Source organism: Pipistrellus hanaki, assembly GCF_964339955.1.
Source record: "Pipistrellus hanaki genome assembly, chromosome: 12".
Taxonomy (NCBI): Eukaryota; Metazoa; Chordata; class Mammalia; order Chiroptera; family Vespertilionidae; genus Pipistrellus; species Pipistrellus hanaki.
Genome location: NC_140514.1, coordinates 49,784,108 through 49,800,209, shown reverse-complemented (window position 1 = coordinate 49,800,209; position 16,102 = coordinate 49,784,108). Strand labels below are relative to the sequence as shown.

At 39.9% G+C, this 16,102-nt stretch overlaps 1 protein-coding gene across 2 annotated transcripts in view; it reads right to left on the bottom strand.

Moving 5' to 3' along the window:
- Nucleotides 1-16,102, bottom strand: part of TMEM87B (transmembrane protein 87B) — a 44,460-nt gene that overhangs the window by 3,877 nt on the left and 24,481 nt on the right. The window contains exons 9-18 of one of the 2 annotated variants that reach the window (XM_084900244.1): nucleotides 15,624-15,723; nucleotides 12,838-12,931; nucleotides 11,117-11,184; nucleotides 7,941-8,050; nucleotides 7,800-7,858; nucleotides 6,209-6,312; nucleotides 4,235-4,308; nucleotides 3,245-3,318; nucleotides 661-713; nucleotides 20-50 (exon numbers count right to left, since the gene is read on the bottom strand). In XM_084900244.1, coding sequence (XP_084756370.1) covers nucleotides 20-50; nucleotides 661-713; nucleotides 3,245-3,318; nucleotides 4,235-4,308; nucleotides 6,209-6,312; nucleotides 7,800-7,858; nucleotides 7,941-8,050; nucleotides 11,117-11,184; nucleotides 12,838-12,931; nucleotides 15,624-15,723 — 767 coding nt within the window. Of the gene's footprint in view, nucleotides 1-19; nucleotides 51-660; nucleotides 714-3,244; nucleotides 3,319-4,234; nucleotides 4,309-6,208; nucleotides 6,313-7,799; nucleotides 7,859-7,940; nucleotides 8,051-9,670; nucleotides 9,743-11,116; nucleotides 11,185-12,837; nucleotides 12,932-15,623; nucleotides 15,724-16,102 lie in introns of both variants that reach the window. The other variant, XM_084900243.1, reaches the window with a different exon arrangement.

Genomic DNA, 16,102 nt, shown 5'->3' with positions numbered 1-16,102 from the left:
GTCAGCGAAAATTCTTTACCTCATCTGAATCTACCAATACTGGAAGAGCTCTGGAAAAAAAAACAGGGGGGGAGGGGGAGAATGTTATTAAAAGGCCAGTGTCTCTACGAAAGCTGAATATGAGCGCACTACGCTCCACTAAGTTTTCTCCTGGATGGACAGAGCCACAGAGACGAAGACCCGGGCTCACCACTGCAGAAATTGCTCTGGAGTTCTAGTGTCAAACAATACTGATAAAGAAGACCAGAAATAGCTCCAAGTTCCTATTTTCCTATGCTCATGTTTTTCCTCCAGGAGCTTCCTCATCATACATGGTCATGTGGTTATATGTGATTTACATGTTACATGTTTGAACTTCTCCATAATGAAAAAGTTAAAACAAAATGATTCTGATACTATAAACTTAGATCTGAAAAGGCTGGAATAGGTAATAAGGCACAAGTATTAAAATAGTTGTACAGTGAAAAAGGGAGGAGAAAGAGAGAGCAAGGCAAGGCTGTGTTTTCTTTGCAATTCAATGTGAAGTAAAACAGTAAATCGCTAGTGAAGAGGGCTATAAAAACCCGGAGGTCTAAGGTCTGAAAAGCACATGACAAAGTATGAACTCATCCCTTTACACTCGGGCCAAAATGTAGATTCAAGCTCCAACAGGATACTTACACGTCTGTGAATGAAGAGGGAATGTTTTCTTCCACCCACTTCAAATCTTCATCCTGGAGAAATAAACACTTACGTATTCATTCTTGCTTAATATTAGTTGAAAACAGAATTTTTAAACAGAGTGTATATAAAATTTAAGCATTTAAATAAAATGCATGACATTCTTTTAATTTGTATATATTCTAAGATGTTGGCACTAATGCCACAAAAAAATTATGCCAGTATTTTCTTAAACAGGCAAACAAAAATCTGGATTTTTAATTTTTATATTCTTGGTTTTTGTTAGCTGTGCAGTTATTTTTCATCCTAAAAACAAAACAAAACAAAACGAACACACACACACACACACACAAAGAATGGATTTATACAATAGAAATAGAAAGAAAAATATTGATTTGTATTGATTTCTTTACTCTGAGCATTTATTATGCTTCCTAATTTGTTCAAGTTTTTATGAATTTTTATTTTTTCAAAAGAAAAAAGAGGATGGTACAAATATTCTAACTTTATAAAAGTTAAAACACTTATATTTATGCTCTCCTCTCTATAGATAAGAAAATAAAAGCAGGTCATTTAGACTAATTTTTTTTAAACAGATACTTGCTTATAGTTACCTCACTGAGAGAGAGAGGGGAAAAAAAGGTATAATGAATATTTAGATTTATAATGTAAAGTAAATCAAAATGTTTCTTTGTGATCTACCTGGATACATTAAATATTCTGGTTCTAGAATTAATAACAACTTGCTTATCTAGAGACAAAGCAACTGAGCCAGTATTAATAGGAACCCATTTCTCTGAGTCTCAAATAGAAATAAGTCAGTGAGAGATCAGGCCCGGTTTCTGATCAAGAACTGAATACAGTTAATTTAGAGAAACGAAAAGGCTTCCCACTGATGTGTTTGCAAACACTGAGCTTTAAAATAAACTGAGATATATTCCTAAAACAAGAGGAAAATACCTTAACATAGTGAAAATTTAAAAACTGTAACACTAGAGAATTAAAACTATTGTAATTTCTTGAGATTTAAATTACCATAAAACTACTCAAAGAATACATTATAATTATTAATTACCAAAAATGAAACTTAAGAGAATTTACTAAATCCAGCAAAATTATTCTGACAGGTCATCTATCCTGTCAGAACTATGTGCATGCATGAATTTTCTATACCGTATTGATCTAACATTTTTAATTGTAAGACAGCCATATAAAACTGTATGAGATCTGCCCAGGCAGCTGGTTGGTTGGAGCATTGTTCCATGCACCAAAAGGCTGTAGGTTGGATTTCCAGTCAGGCACCTCCTAGGTTGCAGGTTCCACCCCCCTGTATGGAGGGGCATGTATGGGAGGCAACTGACCAATGTTTCTCCTGTCAATGTTTCTCTCTCTCCCCGCTTCCTCTCTAAAACCAGTAAAAACACTATTTGGCATAAAGCCTCTTTTGTTTGAGCAGGTTTGAACTTACTAGTATATAAGTTGCCACTCACCAGCCTCTTGCTGGCTCCTGCATAGCTCCTATGCTGCGGGCTGCGTTGTGGGGAAGATGTATGACTGACCAGCCAGTGCTGGCTATTTTTGCTGGGATGGCTCCTGTGTTTGCTACTGCATTAGCAAGGGCTACTTTACTGGACTGCTTTGTCTAATGGCTCATTAGTGGCAATGGCTACTTGAGCTACAATAAAGACTCTTATATACCCCCGAAAATAAACTAAATAAAATCAATAAAAACATATTCTTAGGTGAGAATAAAAAAAAATGGTATAATAGGCATTTCAATTTTGCTTAATTACTTTCATAATTATCTCTTTTCTGCATAAATCATATGCAAAAAAAGTAAAATACTTTAAAACTAATCTCTGCTTATATTTTGTCGTCTTGTTTAAGCTTCACTTTTTAAAAAAATGCTAATTTTTTAAATTAAATACGTAATATAGTAGAAGTCCCTTCCCAACAGATTATGTTACCAAAATGTCTTCAAAATCACTTTCAAATGCTGAAAAACTAACACAAGCTTTTATTCGAACAAAGCTTTTCCACCTTTATGGGCAGGGAGTCACCTATGGACTCCAGCTAGAGAGCAGATACTGATTCGGCAGCTCTGGAGTATCTGAGAGTCTGCATTGCTGACAAGTTCCCAGGTTCTCCTGCTATTGTTGGTTGGAGAACAGCACAGAAGCAGCAGGATCTACAGCAGTTATGGTTAAAGGCTTAACCAATATTGCTGCTACTTGCTAACATTTACTTTCATATAAAAAACATTAGTAAAAAATGTTCTCTTGCCCTGGATGGTAGCCTGTGGACCAAAAGGTCACAGTTTTAATTCCTGGTCAAGGATATGTATCTGGGTTGTGGGTTCACTTCCTGGCCTGGTCGGGAGGCAGCTGGTTGATGTGTCTCTCACACATCAATGTTTCTCTCTCTTGCTCTCTTCCTACTCTTCCCTCCTACTCTCTAAAAAAAAAAATCAATGGAAAAATAACCTTAGGTGAGTATTAAAAAAGAAATGTTCTTCTGGTGGTCAATTAAAGTGACAATTTTTTAAGGATTAAAGACTGAATTATTAAAGATGTATGTTACTCACAAAATTATCAGAAGTTTGTGGTTTAGCTGTTCCATTGGAAACCGTTTTTGAGGTCCTTAATTTTATTCCGTCAGCTATAATGAAAAATGTTATAGAGACAAGTATATAAAATTATAAAATATTTTTTTTCATAGCCTCATATTTAATAACTCATCAAGAAATAATACTATAATTTTTAAAAGAAGAATTAACAGTATTTTCTATTTGGTTGTGCTTCCTTTTTCTCCTCCTCTCTCTCCTTCTCCTTTTTCTAAGTTTTCATCTCTTCTGAAATTTCCTTGTCTTCACCAAAGTATTTATGTAGATTTTTAAATATATTTGTAATAATTACTTTTAAAATCTTTCTTGCTAAGTGTAATATCTAGGCCAACTCCTGATCTCTATTGACTGATTGTTCCATTAACTATGGGTCACAGTTTCCAGTTTTATCCCAAGTCTAATAATTTATCATTGCATACTGGACACTGACAATGTAACATACAGACTCTGGGTTCTCTCATCTTCCTCGGGGAAGAGCTGCATTGCATTCTATTCAAATGACTGATTAGAGTATTATGGTAAAATTAACAAAATGCTATGTAGAAACTAAATAGAAATATGAAATTAGCATTAAAACCATAATCAGAAATGCTTTGGACACGACTGGAAAATTACAGATGTGCCTAATTTTAAAGATTAAGAATAGATGACTCAAAGAAATTGAGAAATTACCAGTAAGATGAATATATACCAAATCATTTTTGTAAAAGGCAGTATACCTACCTCACTAGAGCAAATCAGTAACAAAGCTCAAACTACATTAATAATCTTGAAAATTTCATTACTGATTCCTCTTTTATGAGTATCTAGCATAATAGAAGTTTCTACAGATATAATTTAAAAAATATTTTATAAGAAAAAAAATGTATCTGACCTTACATCACAGGTAAAGATATCACTTTTTGTTAAAATATATACAATTATCACTCAGTAAGAAAACATCTCACTCACTTAAATTTTCAGATGTTACCATGTATTCTTCAACTTCATCATCAGAATCATCAATTAAGGGCATGAAGGCATACCTGTGTCAAAACAACAGTTTTACTAGTGTGTTTAAGGCTGTTCAATTTTCATCTTTTAGCTAAAGAGTCATTACACATAAAAACAGCTACAATTTTTAAAGTTTCACATAAGTTAAAGTAAAAAATTAATTATTGCTGAAACCGGTTTGGCTTAGTGGATAGAGCATCAGCCTGCAGATTGAAAGGTCCCAGGTTCGATTCCAGTCAAGGGCATGTACCTTAGTTGCGGGCACATCCTCAGTGTGGGATGTGCAAGAGGCAGCTGATCAATGATTCTCTCTCATCAATGTTTCTAACTCTCTATCCCTCTCTCTTCCTCTCTGTAAAAAATCAATTAAAAAATTAATTATTTTTACTATCAAATTAGGAAGGTTTTTATTGTGAAGTAATTGTGAGCGAGATCTGTCTGGAGAGCAGTTCTGCAACATGCCATGTTCAGGGAGGGGACTCTTGTCATGTCAGGTCTCCCTCCCTGCTCACACCGTTTACTTCATGCCCCAACAAAAGAGAAACTGCTAATCTGACTGTGAAAATAAAACACACGAGTGAGCCACATTTATTAGGTCCAACAGCATTCAGAAAACATTGCTGATAATAATGGCAAAAACCCTAAAAATAAAATGTTTAATATTCAGGGACTGCTTCCATAAATTATGCTACATTCATAACATGGAAGGCCCTATAGCCATTAAAAGTAACATGGTAGAATGGTAGATCCACAGCAGATAATGTGTATACTTTTTTTTTTTTTTTTTTTTAAAGTATTACATATGTCTCCCTTTTCTCCTATTGACCCCTCCCTGACCACTCCCACCCCACAGTGTCCATGTCCATTGGTTATGCACAAATACAAGTCCTTTGGCTGATCTTTTACATTCCTCCCCTCCCCTGCCTTCCCTCTGAGGTTTGACAGTCCATTGGATGCTTTGGCCTGCTTTTGCCTCTGGATCCATTTTTGTTCATCAGTCTATGTTGTTCATCATATTCCATATATGAGTGAGATCATGTGATATTTATCTTTCTCTGACTGGCTTATTTTGCTTAGCATAATGCTCTCCAGGTCCATCCATGCTGTTCCTTCTTTTTTACAGCAGCATAGTGCTCCACTGTGTAGATGTACCAGTTTTTAATCCACTCATCTGCTGATGGGCACCTAGGCTGTTTCCAAATGTTAGCTATTGTAAATTGTGCTGCTATGAGCATAGGGGTGCATGTCCTTTCTGATTGGTGTTTCTGATTTCTTGGGATATATTCCTAGAAGTGGGATTATTGGGTCGAATGGGAATTCCATTTTTAACTTTTTGAGGAAAATTCATACTGTTTTAATATGGATATGTTTTAATAAGAAGGTGCAGAATAGTGTATACATATAAATATATATTACTATTATTGTGTAATTTTAAAAAGAGACACTCTCCCCCACACCCCACACACTGGTACCTACTTATACACTTTCCTCAGTGCTTTTCTTGGGGAAGAGGAATGAGGTGGAAGAGGCGGGGCTCCCTGTCACATATTGTCTAAAGTGCAATGTTCTGAACTTAGCATTCAAGTCTTTGCCTTTCTCCAGTGTACGCAGCATGAACCAAGCTGCATGCCTTGATGACCTCCAAAGCATACCTGGTTTCCCCACTACCCCAGAAATGTACTCTCCTTCCCAGCTCAGTCCTTCACTGCCCTGCTCCTTCCCTTATGACGAAACAGGAATCCTGCCTTTTGGAGTCTTCCTCACCTGACATGCCTCTGATTTCACTGTCTTGCATCTGTGATGTGTGTCTCCCCACCTGACCATATACTCTTGACAAGCATGGACTACTCTCCCATAGTCTTTACAGACACGTTAACATCGCAGCAGTATCAACAAATGCTTGCCAAACCTGGCTATTTCTCTGGTAGGTACCTTTGATTATTTGCTGATGGTCTCCACAAAAACATTATTACCATAAGGATAATTGAAAAGAGGAAGCTCCAAAATGCTTCATCAACCCAGATTTCCATCCAATCCTAAAATAAGAACAATTCAAACATAAAAAGTTAATTTTCTAATAAACTTAAACATATAGATTTTCGATTCAAATAGAGTCCTAATGAAATCTTTCCAACCAATTAAGTCTTCCAAGTAAATAAGTACACATTTTTAAAGAAAACATAAACTAAGAAATGCTATTTTACAGAATTAACATTAATGGTTACTTTCGCCTTACAGCCAATCAGATGAATAAAACTCTAATATAAATTATATCTCATCGTGTCATAAAAAGAATTAGCTTAAAGGTACTTCAGAGGTCATTTTAATGTATTTTCTTTAAGAGAACAGATATAAGGCAGGTTAATTGCAGAATTAGAATCAAATTGACAATGGGTGCAGTAGCCCCTCTTATCCACCGTTTTACTTTCTATGGTTTCATTACTTTGGTCAATTGCAGTCCTAAAATATTAAATGGCAAAGCCCAGAAATAAATAATTCAAAAGAAATTTAGAGAGAGAGAACATATTCACATAACTTTTATTACCGTATACTATTATAATTGTTCTATTTTATTTTTGTTAATCTCTTACTGTGCCTAATTTATAAACTTTATCACAGGTATATATATATATTCGGAAAAAAACATAAAAAACATAGTACACTGTATATTTAGGGTTTAGTACTATCCACAGTTTTAGTCCACTCCTTGGAATATATCCTCCTCAAGTAAGATGTGTGTGGGGGGGACTGCTGTATTTTTGACAGTAGAATTTCTGATGCAAAAATTTCAATGCAGTACTTCTGCCAATAGATTGTTCTGCTTTTAATGAAACAGGAGATTTTATCATGATGTTTGAAATGTTTCTAAAGGGCTGTTGTTTAACATGATAAACATTCCCTTCCATAAAATTTTAGGGTTAACAGAAAGATTTAGAAAACAAAGAAAGGTGAGGGAAGGAGAGAAAAGAAATTCCAGAAAGTCAGTCTATGATCTCATTAACTCATCCCTAAGGCAACGGAAGTCCGGACTGTCTGAGGGCTGCTTGTAACTGTTCACAGAACTAGAGACAAGGTCCTAACCAAGACCTTTTAGGGTTTCAGTCTAAGAAATATCTCCCAACTCAAGAACTCATGGCATGCATCTCCTGAGTGTTCATAATGGGTGTATCGCCCTAGAAACACGTCAGGCTGACGGTTTACAATCCCATTAGATATGGAACAGCCCAAGTTCATGGTGTGCAGGAAAAAAAGAATTTCCTGCTACCTTAAATTATATATGAGAGAATTATCTTTCCAAATCTATGAAAGGAAGTTGAGAAAAGGGCATAACTGGAAAAGCAGATTTAGGAGAAACTCTCGGATTTATTGGAGGAGGCCTACATTTTTATAATTCTATATCAAATAATTCAAGGTAAACAGAAAATCTCCCCTGCAATTACCTCGATTTACAGACTAAATTCTTCAAAAGTACACAAAACAAAATAGTATAATTAAAAACAAAATCTATTTAGATTGTACTTACTGATCGACATTTTGCAAATCTAAATGTCATAGTTGTCCACACCATAAACACGACAGAAGCTGAAACACACACAAAAAAAGTCAGCTTTGCAGGAAATGTGATCCTGAAATAATGTTATAATTAGAAAAGTTCGTTACTTACCCAGCACAGCAAAGATCAGAGTATTTGTAAAGTGCCTGTATAAAGAAAATTTCACCATGTTCTTTCTTAGCCTCAGAGTCTTCATAGTTTGTGCTGAACTTATAAAAATGTGAACAAGTTAAGGAAAAACATTTTAAAATATAACAAACTAAAATCAAAATAAGAATCTTTTACATTTCCAAAACTGGTACTGCTGAATACAGTTCCATTAACTTAAAGGTAATAGAAACACAGGAAACCTAATTTTAGCCGGTGCTGTATAATCATGATACTGATTTATCGCAGATTTTGCTTTAAAATCCGCTTCTGAAAGACCCTGGAGGAAAACACACAAGCAAGAAGGCCCACGACACCCTCCTCAGGTCCCGACCCACAGGCCGGAGCAGCGCAGGGCCTGCCAGCCCCTCAGGCAGGCTCTCTGCAGGTCCTGGGATTTCCCACTTGGCTTGTGCTTTTCTCTTTCTCTCTAGTCGATTCTCTGACCGTAATTAAGAAATCACATCATCTAGCAGTTCCATTTCATCAATTAAAAATTGAAACATGTCAAATAAAACAAATCTGGACTTAGGTAAGGACAGACTTCTTTCCAAAGACAATTGCAGAAGAAAGAATGTTCACTGAAAGATCTTTAGAAGTCCCAACGGTCACACAGGAGAGGGCTCTGCTCTTCCGGGGAGGAGGAAACGGGACTAGAGAGCTCAGGTGTGGGCCAGGGGGTGGCATGATGGGACAGTCCATCAGGGAATGACTTTTGTGGGGTCTGCAGGTTTCCAGGGGGGGCTTTTCCAGGGGCCTTGGGGGACGAAAGCTCAGGACCTGGGGGAAGGTGGCAGCTGTGTGGTCCACATCGGTCGGCTGGTACATAGGTCTGAGTATGGCCGTGGCACAGGTAAGCCCGGGGGCATGGGAATCCCATCTAAGCTTTACAGAAGGGGGTTCTCTGTAGTAGCCTCTTCCCAGAAGGTGGGAGGGCGGGGCTTTCCTCACAGCAGCGGTTCACCAGGAGCTCGGGCTCCGGTGACGTTCACACTCTCAGGTGTGAAGTACAGAAAGGCCTCTGCACAGGCTCCTCAGCAGCGAGGCTGAGGCAGCCAGTCCGGCTGTGCATGGGAGCTGCGCCTCTGGAGCACAGCACCAGCTGTTCATGAACCACACCTGGAAATTACAGAGCTGAGCAAAAGAATGCAAGTGGAAAATTTTCCATTTATGCCTATTTCAAATTCCAAATACTCACTAATCAAAAACTTCTTTTTAAAACCAGCTAAAACCACCAAAACTGGTTTTCTAAATGAGCAAAAAGTTGCAAAAGATCAATGTCTAAAATCACACAATCCAAACAATTAAGCTACTCTCAGAATTTATAAAAATGCAAATGTGCTGTATTCCTTAACCAGTTAACTGCCACGATATTTTGTATTTAATTTAAAAAGTTCCACCACTTGCATCTATTGACGCTTATGGCGTACAGATGGTTAAACGTCATCAAGACAAATACTTTTTAGAAATTCGCGACTAAAACCAATTTTCTGTGTCATTTAATAACTCAAAAGTGCTGCTAAAAGCCAAGGAATAAAGAGATCAAAGGCAAATTCAGAACTGCCTACGCCTGCACTTACCAAAACTCTGCTAATGGAGGGAAGCGTAACGTTTCTCACATTAGAGCCAAGGGTTAGGACAGTGGACGGTGCACCATCCGGAGGAGCAGCCGCCGGACCCGCAGGAAAGGATATCCACCAGCACAAACCAGAGTCAAGAAGAGACAGAGGGAGGCTGGCCAGAAGCACAAGATCAGAGTCATTGGCCTGCAGCAAAACAGCAAAATAAAATAAAACGAGCAGAAAACACAGGAGGGAGATTCATGAGAAAGCCTGTGGCTTTAAAATTTTTAGGCTATTTCTGCTATCACTTCAGAATTAGATTTTTACCAGATTAGCAGCAATGAATTCACCAAAAGCAAAGGAAGCAAGGGTCCTTATGCAAGCACTCAAGTCTCTAGGCAGCCCTGCTTCTTTGCTCGTCCTTTGTATCATATGGGAAATCCACTCTCTTTTTGTACAGAGAAAGCAGACCTTCAGTAATAAAAATTACCAAACAGACCTAGCCAGTCTGGTTCAGTGGATAGAGCGTTGGCCTGTGGACTGTAGGGTCCCGGGTTCGATTCTGGGCAAGGGCACCTATCTCGGAGGCAGGCTCCTTCCAGGTCGAGGCTCATGCAGGAGGCAACCAATCGATGTGTTTCTCTCACATCAGTATTTCTCTCTGTCCGTCCCTCTCTCTTCTACCCTCTTTAAAAATCAATAGAATAATATCGTCAGATGAGGATTAAAAAAAAAAAAATCATCGAACAGCAACCTAAAAGCAAGCACCTTCTTTTAGGTAAATTTCCTTCTCGCACCATGAAACATTTACAACTCATGGATTTCTTCATGACTTTTACCTCACTTTTTATTAACATTATGCCTTACTAATCTTTCACCATGTTTTCCTCATTTCCTCACCCCAATTTGGCTCCTCCTGTGATGGAACAACCCAAAGCAATGCTGTCCACAAAGGCGAGAAATTACCCTCATTCAAACCCAGATGGAATTAGAGCCTCAGAGCGGCACTCCTCCTCTCCCGCTCCCAGGGTGCGCGCTGCTGCCTTTCCTAGGCCTGGTGAGCAGCCCCTGGAGTCCCGCCTCCCCCTCCTTCCAGGAATGTGGAGACATTCTTTTCCTGATTCTTTTCCTTCTAAACCTATTTGTCCTTCCAGTCTCAATGTAAACATCATCATCTCTACAAAGTCTTTCCTGCTTCCAAGCTAGAATTACCTTCTTTCGTTCTTCTGTTTGCACGACACCTTCCTAAAATGGCCAAGACTATTGCTGTATTCCTCGTAGTTATTTTTGGCTCTTCTACCTGTCCATGGATTCATTAAGCACAGAGACACTACCTTTTTCTTCCAGGCCTCCTCAGTGTGGGGTACACAGTAAGTACTTAAGTTTGCTAAACTAAATAGAAAAAAACAAAGATATTCCTTTTGGAGAGCTGTTACTTTTTCCACCTTCAACTAAATTCCTGTGTTGAGGTAACAATAATGTAAAACTATATTTCTTTCTATTATTAATAATACAAATTAAAGTAATATGATTTTAATGCTATAATAAACTATTTAGAAGGACAGAGTAAAGGATATGAACCATACAAAAATGGTGTCGATAACTGCTAAAATAACACCAAAAGGAACAGCTAAATGGTTAGAATCCTGAAAGATAAAAATGGGGGGGAAACTGAAAGTAAAAGTTTCATTAAATTACAGGAATTACCTGATTTAAAAAAAAACAAAACAAAACACAACAATTCAGCTACAGCATCGCTTTATAAAGGCCACATAAAAGATTTTTACCTCCCAACAGAACTGCCTTTAAGCACATGAAGATGATCTGTTTTGTCACCAACTTGTTTGAGGACAAGGTCTAACCAAACTATGGAATGGCAAATAGAGATACATGTCCCCAGCCCCACAAGGTTAACTCCCCTCTCCACACCAAACCTGCAGCCACAGCTACTGGGAAACAGACCCTTCTCTCTCCTACTGAATGCAAAGGATGTGGAGAAAGTAAAATAAGGAAAAGGAACTGAGTGGAAGGGGAAAACAAATCACTGATTAGCCACTTACTCTAATCAAGAGCTGACAGAGAAGTGTATGTAAATCACATATCTACAATGTCGACCATGTAAAATTTCAAGGAAATATTACATATATACTGTATCTACATTGGAATATCTTTTTTCCCCTATAGAGATTTAGTTTCCCGAAAGTGTTATATAAATGCAGAGTTCTTCATTGTTATATAAAGGTAAAAATAAATACCCCCTTCAAGAATCAAAGATGAAAACAGCAGGGGTACCTAACACAGAATGCATACCATCAAGACAACAGAAAGAAGAATGAGGCTCAACATTATGGGACAAGTGTCCTTTTTCAAGGGTCTGAGCAAACATGTAACTTGAACTTAGACAATATATGAATAAACCGCTCTGTGCAGTAACCTGATTTATACACCTAAGCCAACACAGTGAGGCAAAAGTTACAAGGCTCTTTAAATCAGGCACAAAATAACTTCAATTACTTACTCGTCAGTTATATTAAGAAAAACTGAGAACTAAAAATCTAAGGCTCATCATAGACATAACTATTCTGACTACTCTCGAGAGGAAAGCATTGCTGCCGCGGCACCAGCCGTTCCTTTGAACACTACCTGCTCCTGTCTCTTCAAAAGTCCTGTCTGCTGAATCCCCAAAATAGCGCTTCTACAGCGTCAGAGAAAACTTACCACCAAATGGGACTTAACAGTGAGATATACAGTACAGTCTCCATGCATACGGGCTACAACAGACTTTCTCCTGACTTGATACACGTTTAAGCCAAGGTGTAAGGAAGAAACGCATGTGTACAGACTGAACGACAGAGACAAACGTTCCTTAAAGGAGTAACTAGGAATGTCTTTGAGATGCAGCCAGTCCCACGTCATTTTAGGAAGTGCTCTGCCTTGCCTTTTACTTTCAAGGAAAATATTCCATAGAAACTAAAGCTCAAATTGGGCCTTTTTCATAAATTTCCTATCTTTGAACATTCAGCCCTAGCTGGTTTGGCTCAGTCAGCCTGCGGACTTAAGGGTTCTGGGTGTGATTCTGGTTAAGGACACATGCTCGGGTTGCAGGCTTGATCCCCAGCGGAGGACGTGCAGGAGACAGCTGATCAATGATTCTCTCTCATCATTAATGTTTCTATCTCTCTTTCCCTTTCCCTTCCTCTCTGAAATCAATAAAAGGTATATTTTTAAAAAAATTCATCTGGGGAGATAGAAAGTCATAGCAAAAACAAAAGGGTGGTAGTGAATTACGCAGATTTTACCCCAACAACTCTCATCACGCCTTCGACTGCTGCGAAGATGAAGTAGAGGAGCCCCAGTCCGATCACCCGGTGCATGACTGTCCCTAAGCGAGGCCTGTAACGAGGAGGGGAAACCGGAAAAAAGGCAAACAAACAAACAAACAAACCATTGGTAAGTTGGATGCATCTGAGAACAGTCACTGCCCCCATTTCAATACCAGAGAAGCGCCCGCCTAACCAGGTCAGTATTATTCCACCCCGAGGTGCTTTGTTATAGGAAACACCACATTTCCTGGGAACAAGGCGGCAACAGGCTCAGAAAACAAGCCTCCTTCTCTGGCACTGGAAGCAGCACAGGGTTTTGCTGCCGAGATGGCAGCATATGATGCACATTATCACCCAGCCCAGGCGTGATGTCACACAAGAGCAGATGGAAGAAACCTGGGGAGCTGAAGGGCAACTCCTGAGTGTCACTGGCAGAAACCATAACTCTTTTACTGACATTCATTAAAAACTGTTCAGAGATATGCTTTGGTAGAGATAATCTGCTGATTTCTGGGTTGGGCAGAGAAAAAGCAAGGTATTCAGAGATCAAATTCTCTCAATATCCGAAACCAGAATGCTAAGACGTTAGTTTTTATTCTTTCAATGCAAAAGAACTAAAATAACAATCTGAGTATTTCAAAATATAAGTGAATTAGGAAAATGCAAAGATGGTGATTTCTACAATTAATAATGTGAAAATAGAACTTAAATTTCATGACATTTGCAAGTCAGAATTTATTAGCCAACTCACCCTCTTCTCAGAATAAAAAAATGGTTTTGAAAAAATATTTAAATTTGTCTTTTTAAAACAATTATCTAAGTAAAAATTAATCTAGCATCCACAGCTCATCTGTAAGACTAGCTATCCAATTTAGGACCTCTGATTTCTGACTCATAACAGCCAGCTAAGAGTGTTAGGCCTCATTCCGCGAGAGCTGACACAACAGGCTGACGTGAAGGAATGCGCTCACCAAGGGCTATGCCCGTACACACAGCTCAGCCTCCTGTTCCCTGGAAGCAACCCACTCCACACCGAGGCACCTGATGTTCATAATGAGAACAAGGAGGTACCTGAGATGCAACCAGAGGATTCTGTGCTCTGTATGCTGTATCAAGCCCCCAGCCTCAAAGCAAAGCATCTGAGAATCTCAATAAAAGCCCAATGAAAAGAAGCTCTCCTGGCTAAAATCTCGCTAAGTATACCGATCCTGAGCTCACACACATGCACGTGCGCATTCAGTGCTCTTTACTGAATGACCTGTGCCAGGGGTGGCACTGGGGCCTCAGGGTACACAGGACAAAAAACAGGAAAACTCCTATTCCACTCCTGTCAGGGGAGGCAACAGTGCTAACACATGCATCGAGTGGTCTTGTATAGAGGGTGGGGCTCTCACGGAGGGTGGGTGCGGCGTTAGGAATCCTGGCAGGGCTGCCTTCCTGGGGAGACGACAGAGGAATAGAGACTGAGGAAACAGAGGGGGCACACCATGCCTGGGTCTGGGGAAGAGGCCCTCCACTGAAAGGAAGTGTGTCTTGTTTAAGGAACAGCAACAGTAAGACAGCCAGAGGACTGAGCAATGTTCAAGAGGGGGAAGGCAGGAGAGGGGGCAGCCATCAAAAAGCCACAGGAGGAATTTGGGTTTTATAAGGAAAATGAGCAGAAAATACTAGCAATGAGACCTGAATTACATTTTGAAAGGACTGCCTTAGCTACAGCTGTCTGAACAGACTGACAGGAGACCATGTCAGAGACAGGGAAACCAGGAAAAGGGCCCAAGAGGTTTGCAAGATGCCAGTGCCCTGTAGGATCAGGAATGTACAGCTGAAGGGTAGGTGACATGTGACAGGGAGGGCCAGCGGAAGGCGAGGACCAAAGGCCAGAGGCCGCACCAGGATCAGAGTGACTGGAACTGACACATCAGAGAAAGTGAACAGGAGAGGCAGTGAGAGCTGAAGAGTGGATTGTTTAAAACTCTGATGATGATAAGGAGTCAGGTACACAGAGTCAAAATCTTGAATCCCAGCAGAGGTGAGGTGAAGGGCAAGACAGCAGAGGTGATGAGGGGAGGAGGTCAGGTTACTAAGGCACAGGGAATTCTGGTGGAGACAGGGAGCAAGGGCTCAGCCAGCTAAGGGATGAGAGGAGAAACCTGGACAGTGACAGGGGCCACAGCAAGAAGATGGGGCAGGTGGTCCAGACTGAAGGCCTGAGCTCCAGGAGTTAGAGGGTTTTAGGGGAGAGGGAAGAATGGTCTGAAGATAGAAAGAGGAGAAGCTCTTTCACATTCAGGCCCCTAGACTCACAGGGGTGAGAGGAAAGACCTACTTGAGAGGATTGGGAAGAAGCGGCTGCTGAGGGGTCAGGATTTCTGTCAGAAATCTTGCTGACTTGGTGGTGAGCCTTCTCTTAAGATGACCAAATACAGTCATAAAAGCGTAACTATGCTGTTTAGAAAATGGATTGCACTTCAAGGACTATTTAAATTTTTCCATATCCTTCAGTTGATTATTCCCTGAACTATAAAAAACAAACAAACAAACAAACAAAAACAAAAACAAAAACTACTGGAATTCTAACTCGGGACCTTGATTTTGAGACCCTAACAAAGTGCTCGGCCATTCCTGAGGAACGTGTTCTTGCAGAGGCTTCCCTATGGGTTTGTGCAATGATACCGAGAGGTGTCCAGCCTTGCAGGGTCACAGTGGGGGTGGCTAGTCGCAGGACTACAGACGCCACGACTTTCCAACACAGCGGGACTTACTTCACGATGCCGTATCCCAAGCTCATGATGATCACCAGGAGGCGGGCCAGTGTCCTCTTGATGGCAGATATCAACTCCGCAAATATCAGCAAACCTTGGGCTGAGGAGAAGAAAGCAGCTCACTCTGTGTACGTCTGGAGGCCTGCCACCAACTCTAAACATGTAGCACATACAGTGACATCCGACTTCAGGTGGATTAGCCATATTGGATCTCCAAGGACTAACTCAACTGATGTTGGAAACCTCAGTGAAGGGGATTCACCGCCAGCTGAAGAATTCTCCTTATCCAACAGCTCTGCTGGGCACAGCTTTCTTGTACCAGCATGAAATCTGTGTACCTGAACTTTCCTCCATGGCCAATCTCCCCCTTAGTCCCTACAGTCTTTTCTCAGGAAGCCTTCATCTTTATTCACATGTGGCTACAGCAGTAACAGAGATACCATGGTCCCTGCCTCAAGGAGCCCGTACTCTGGTTAGGG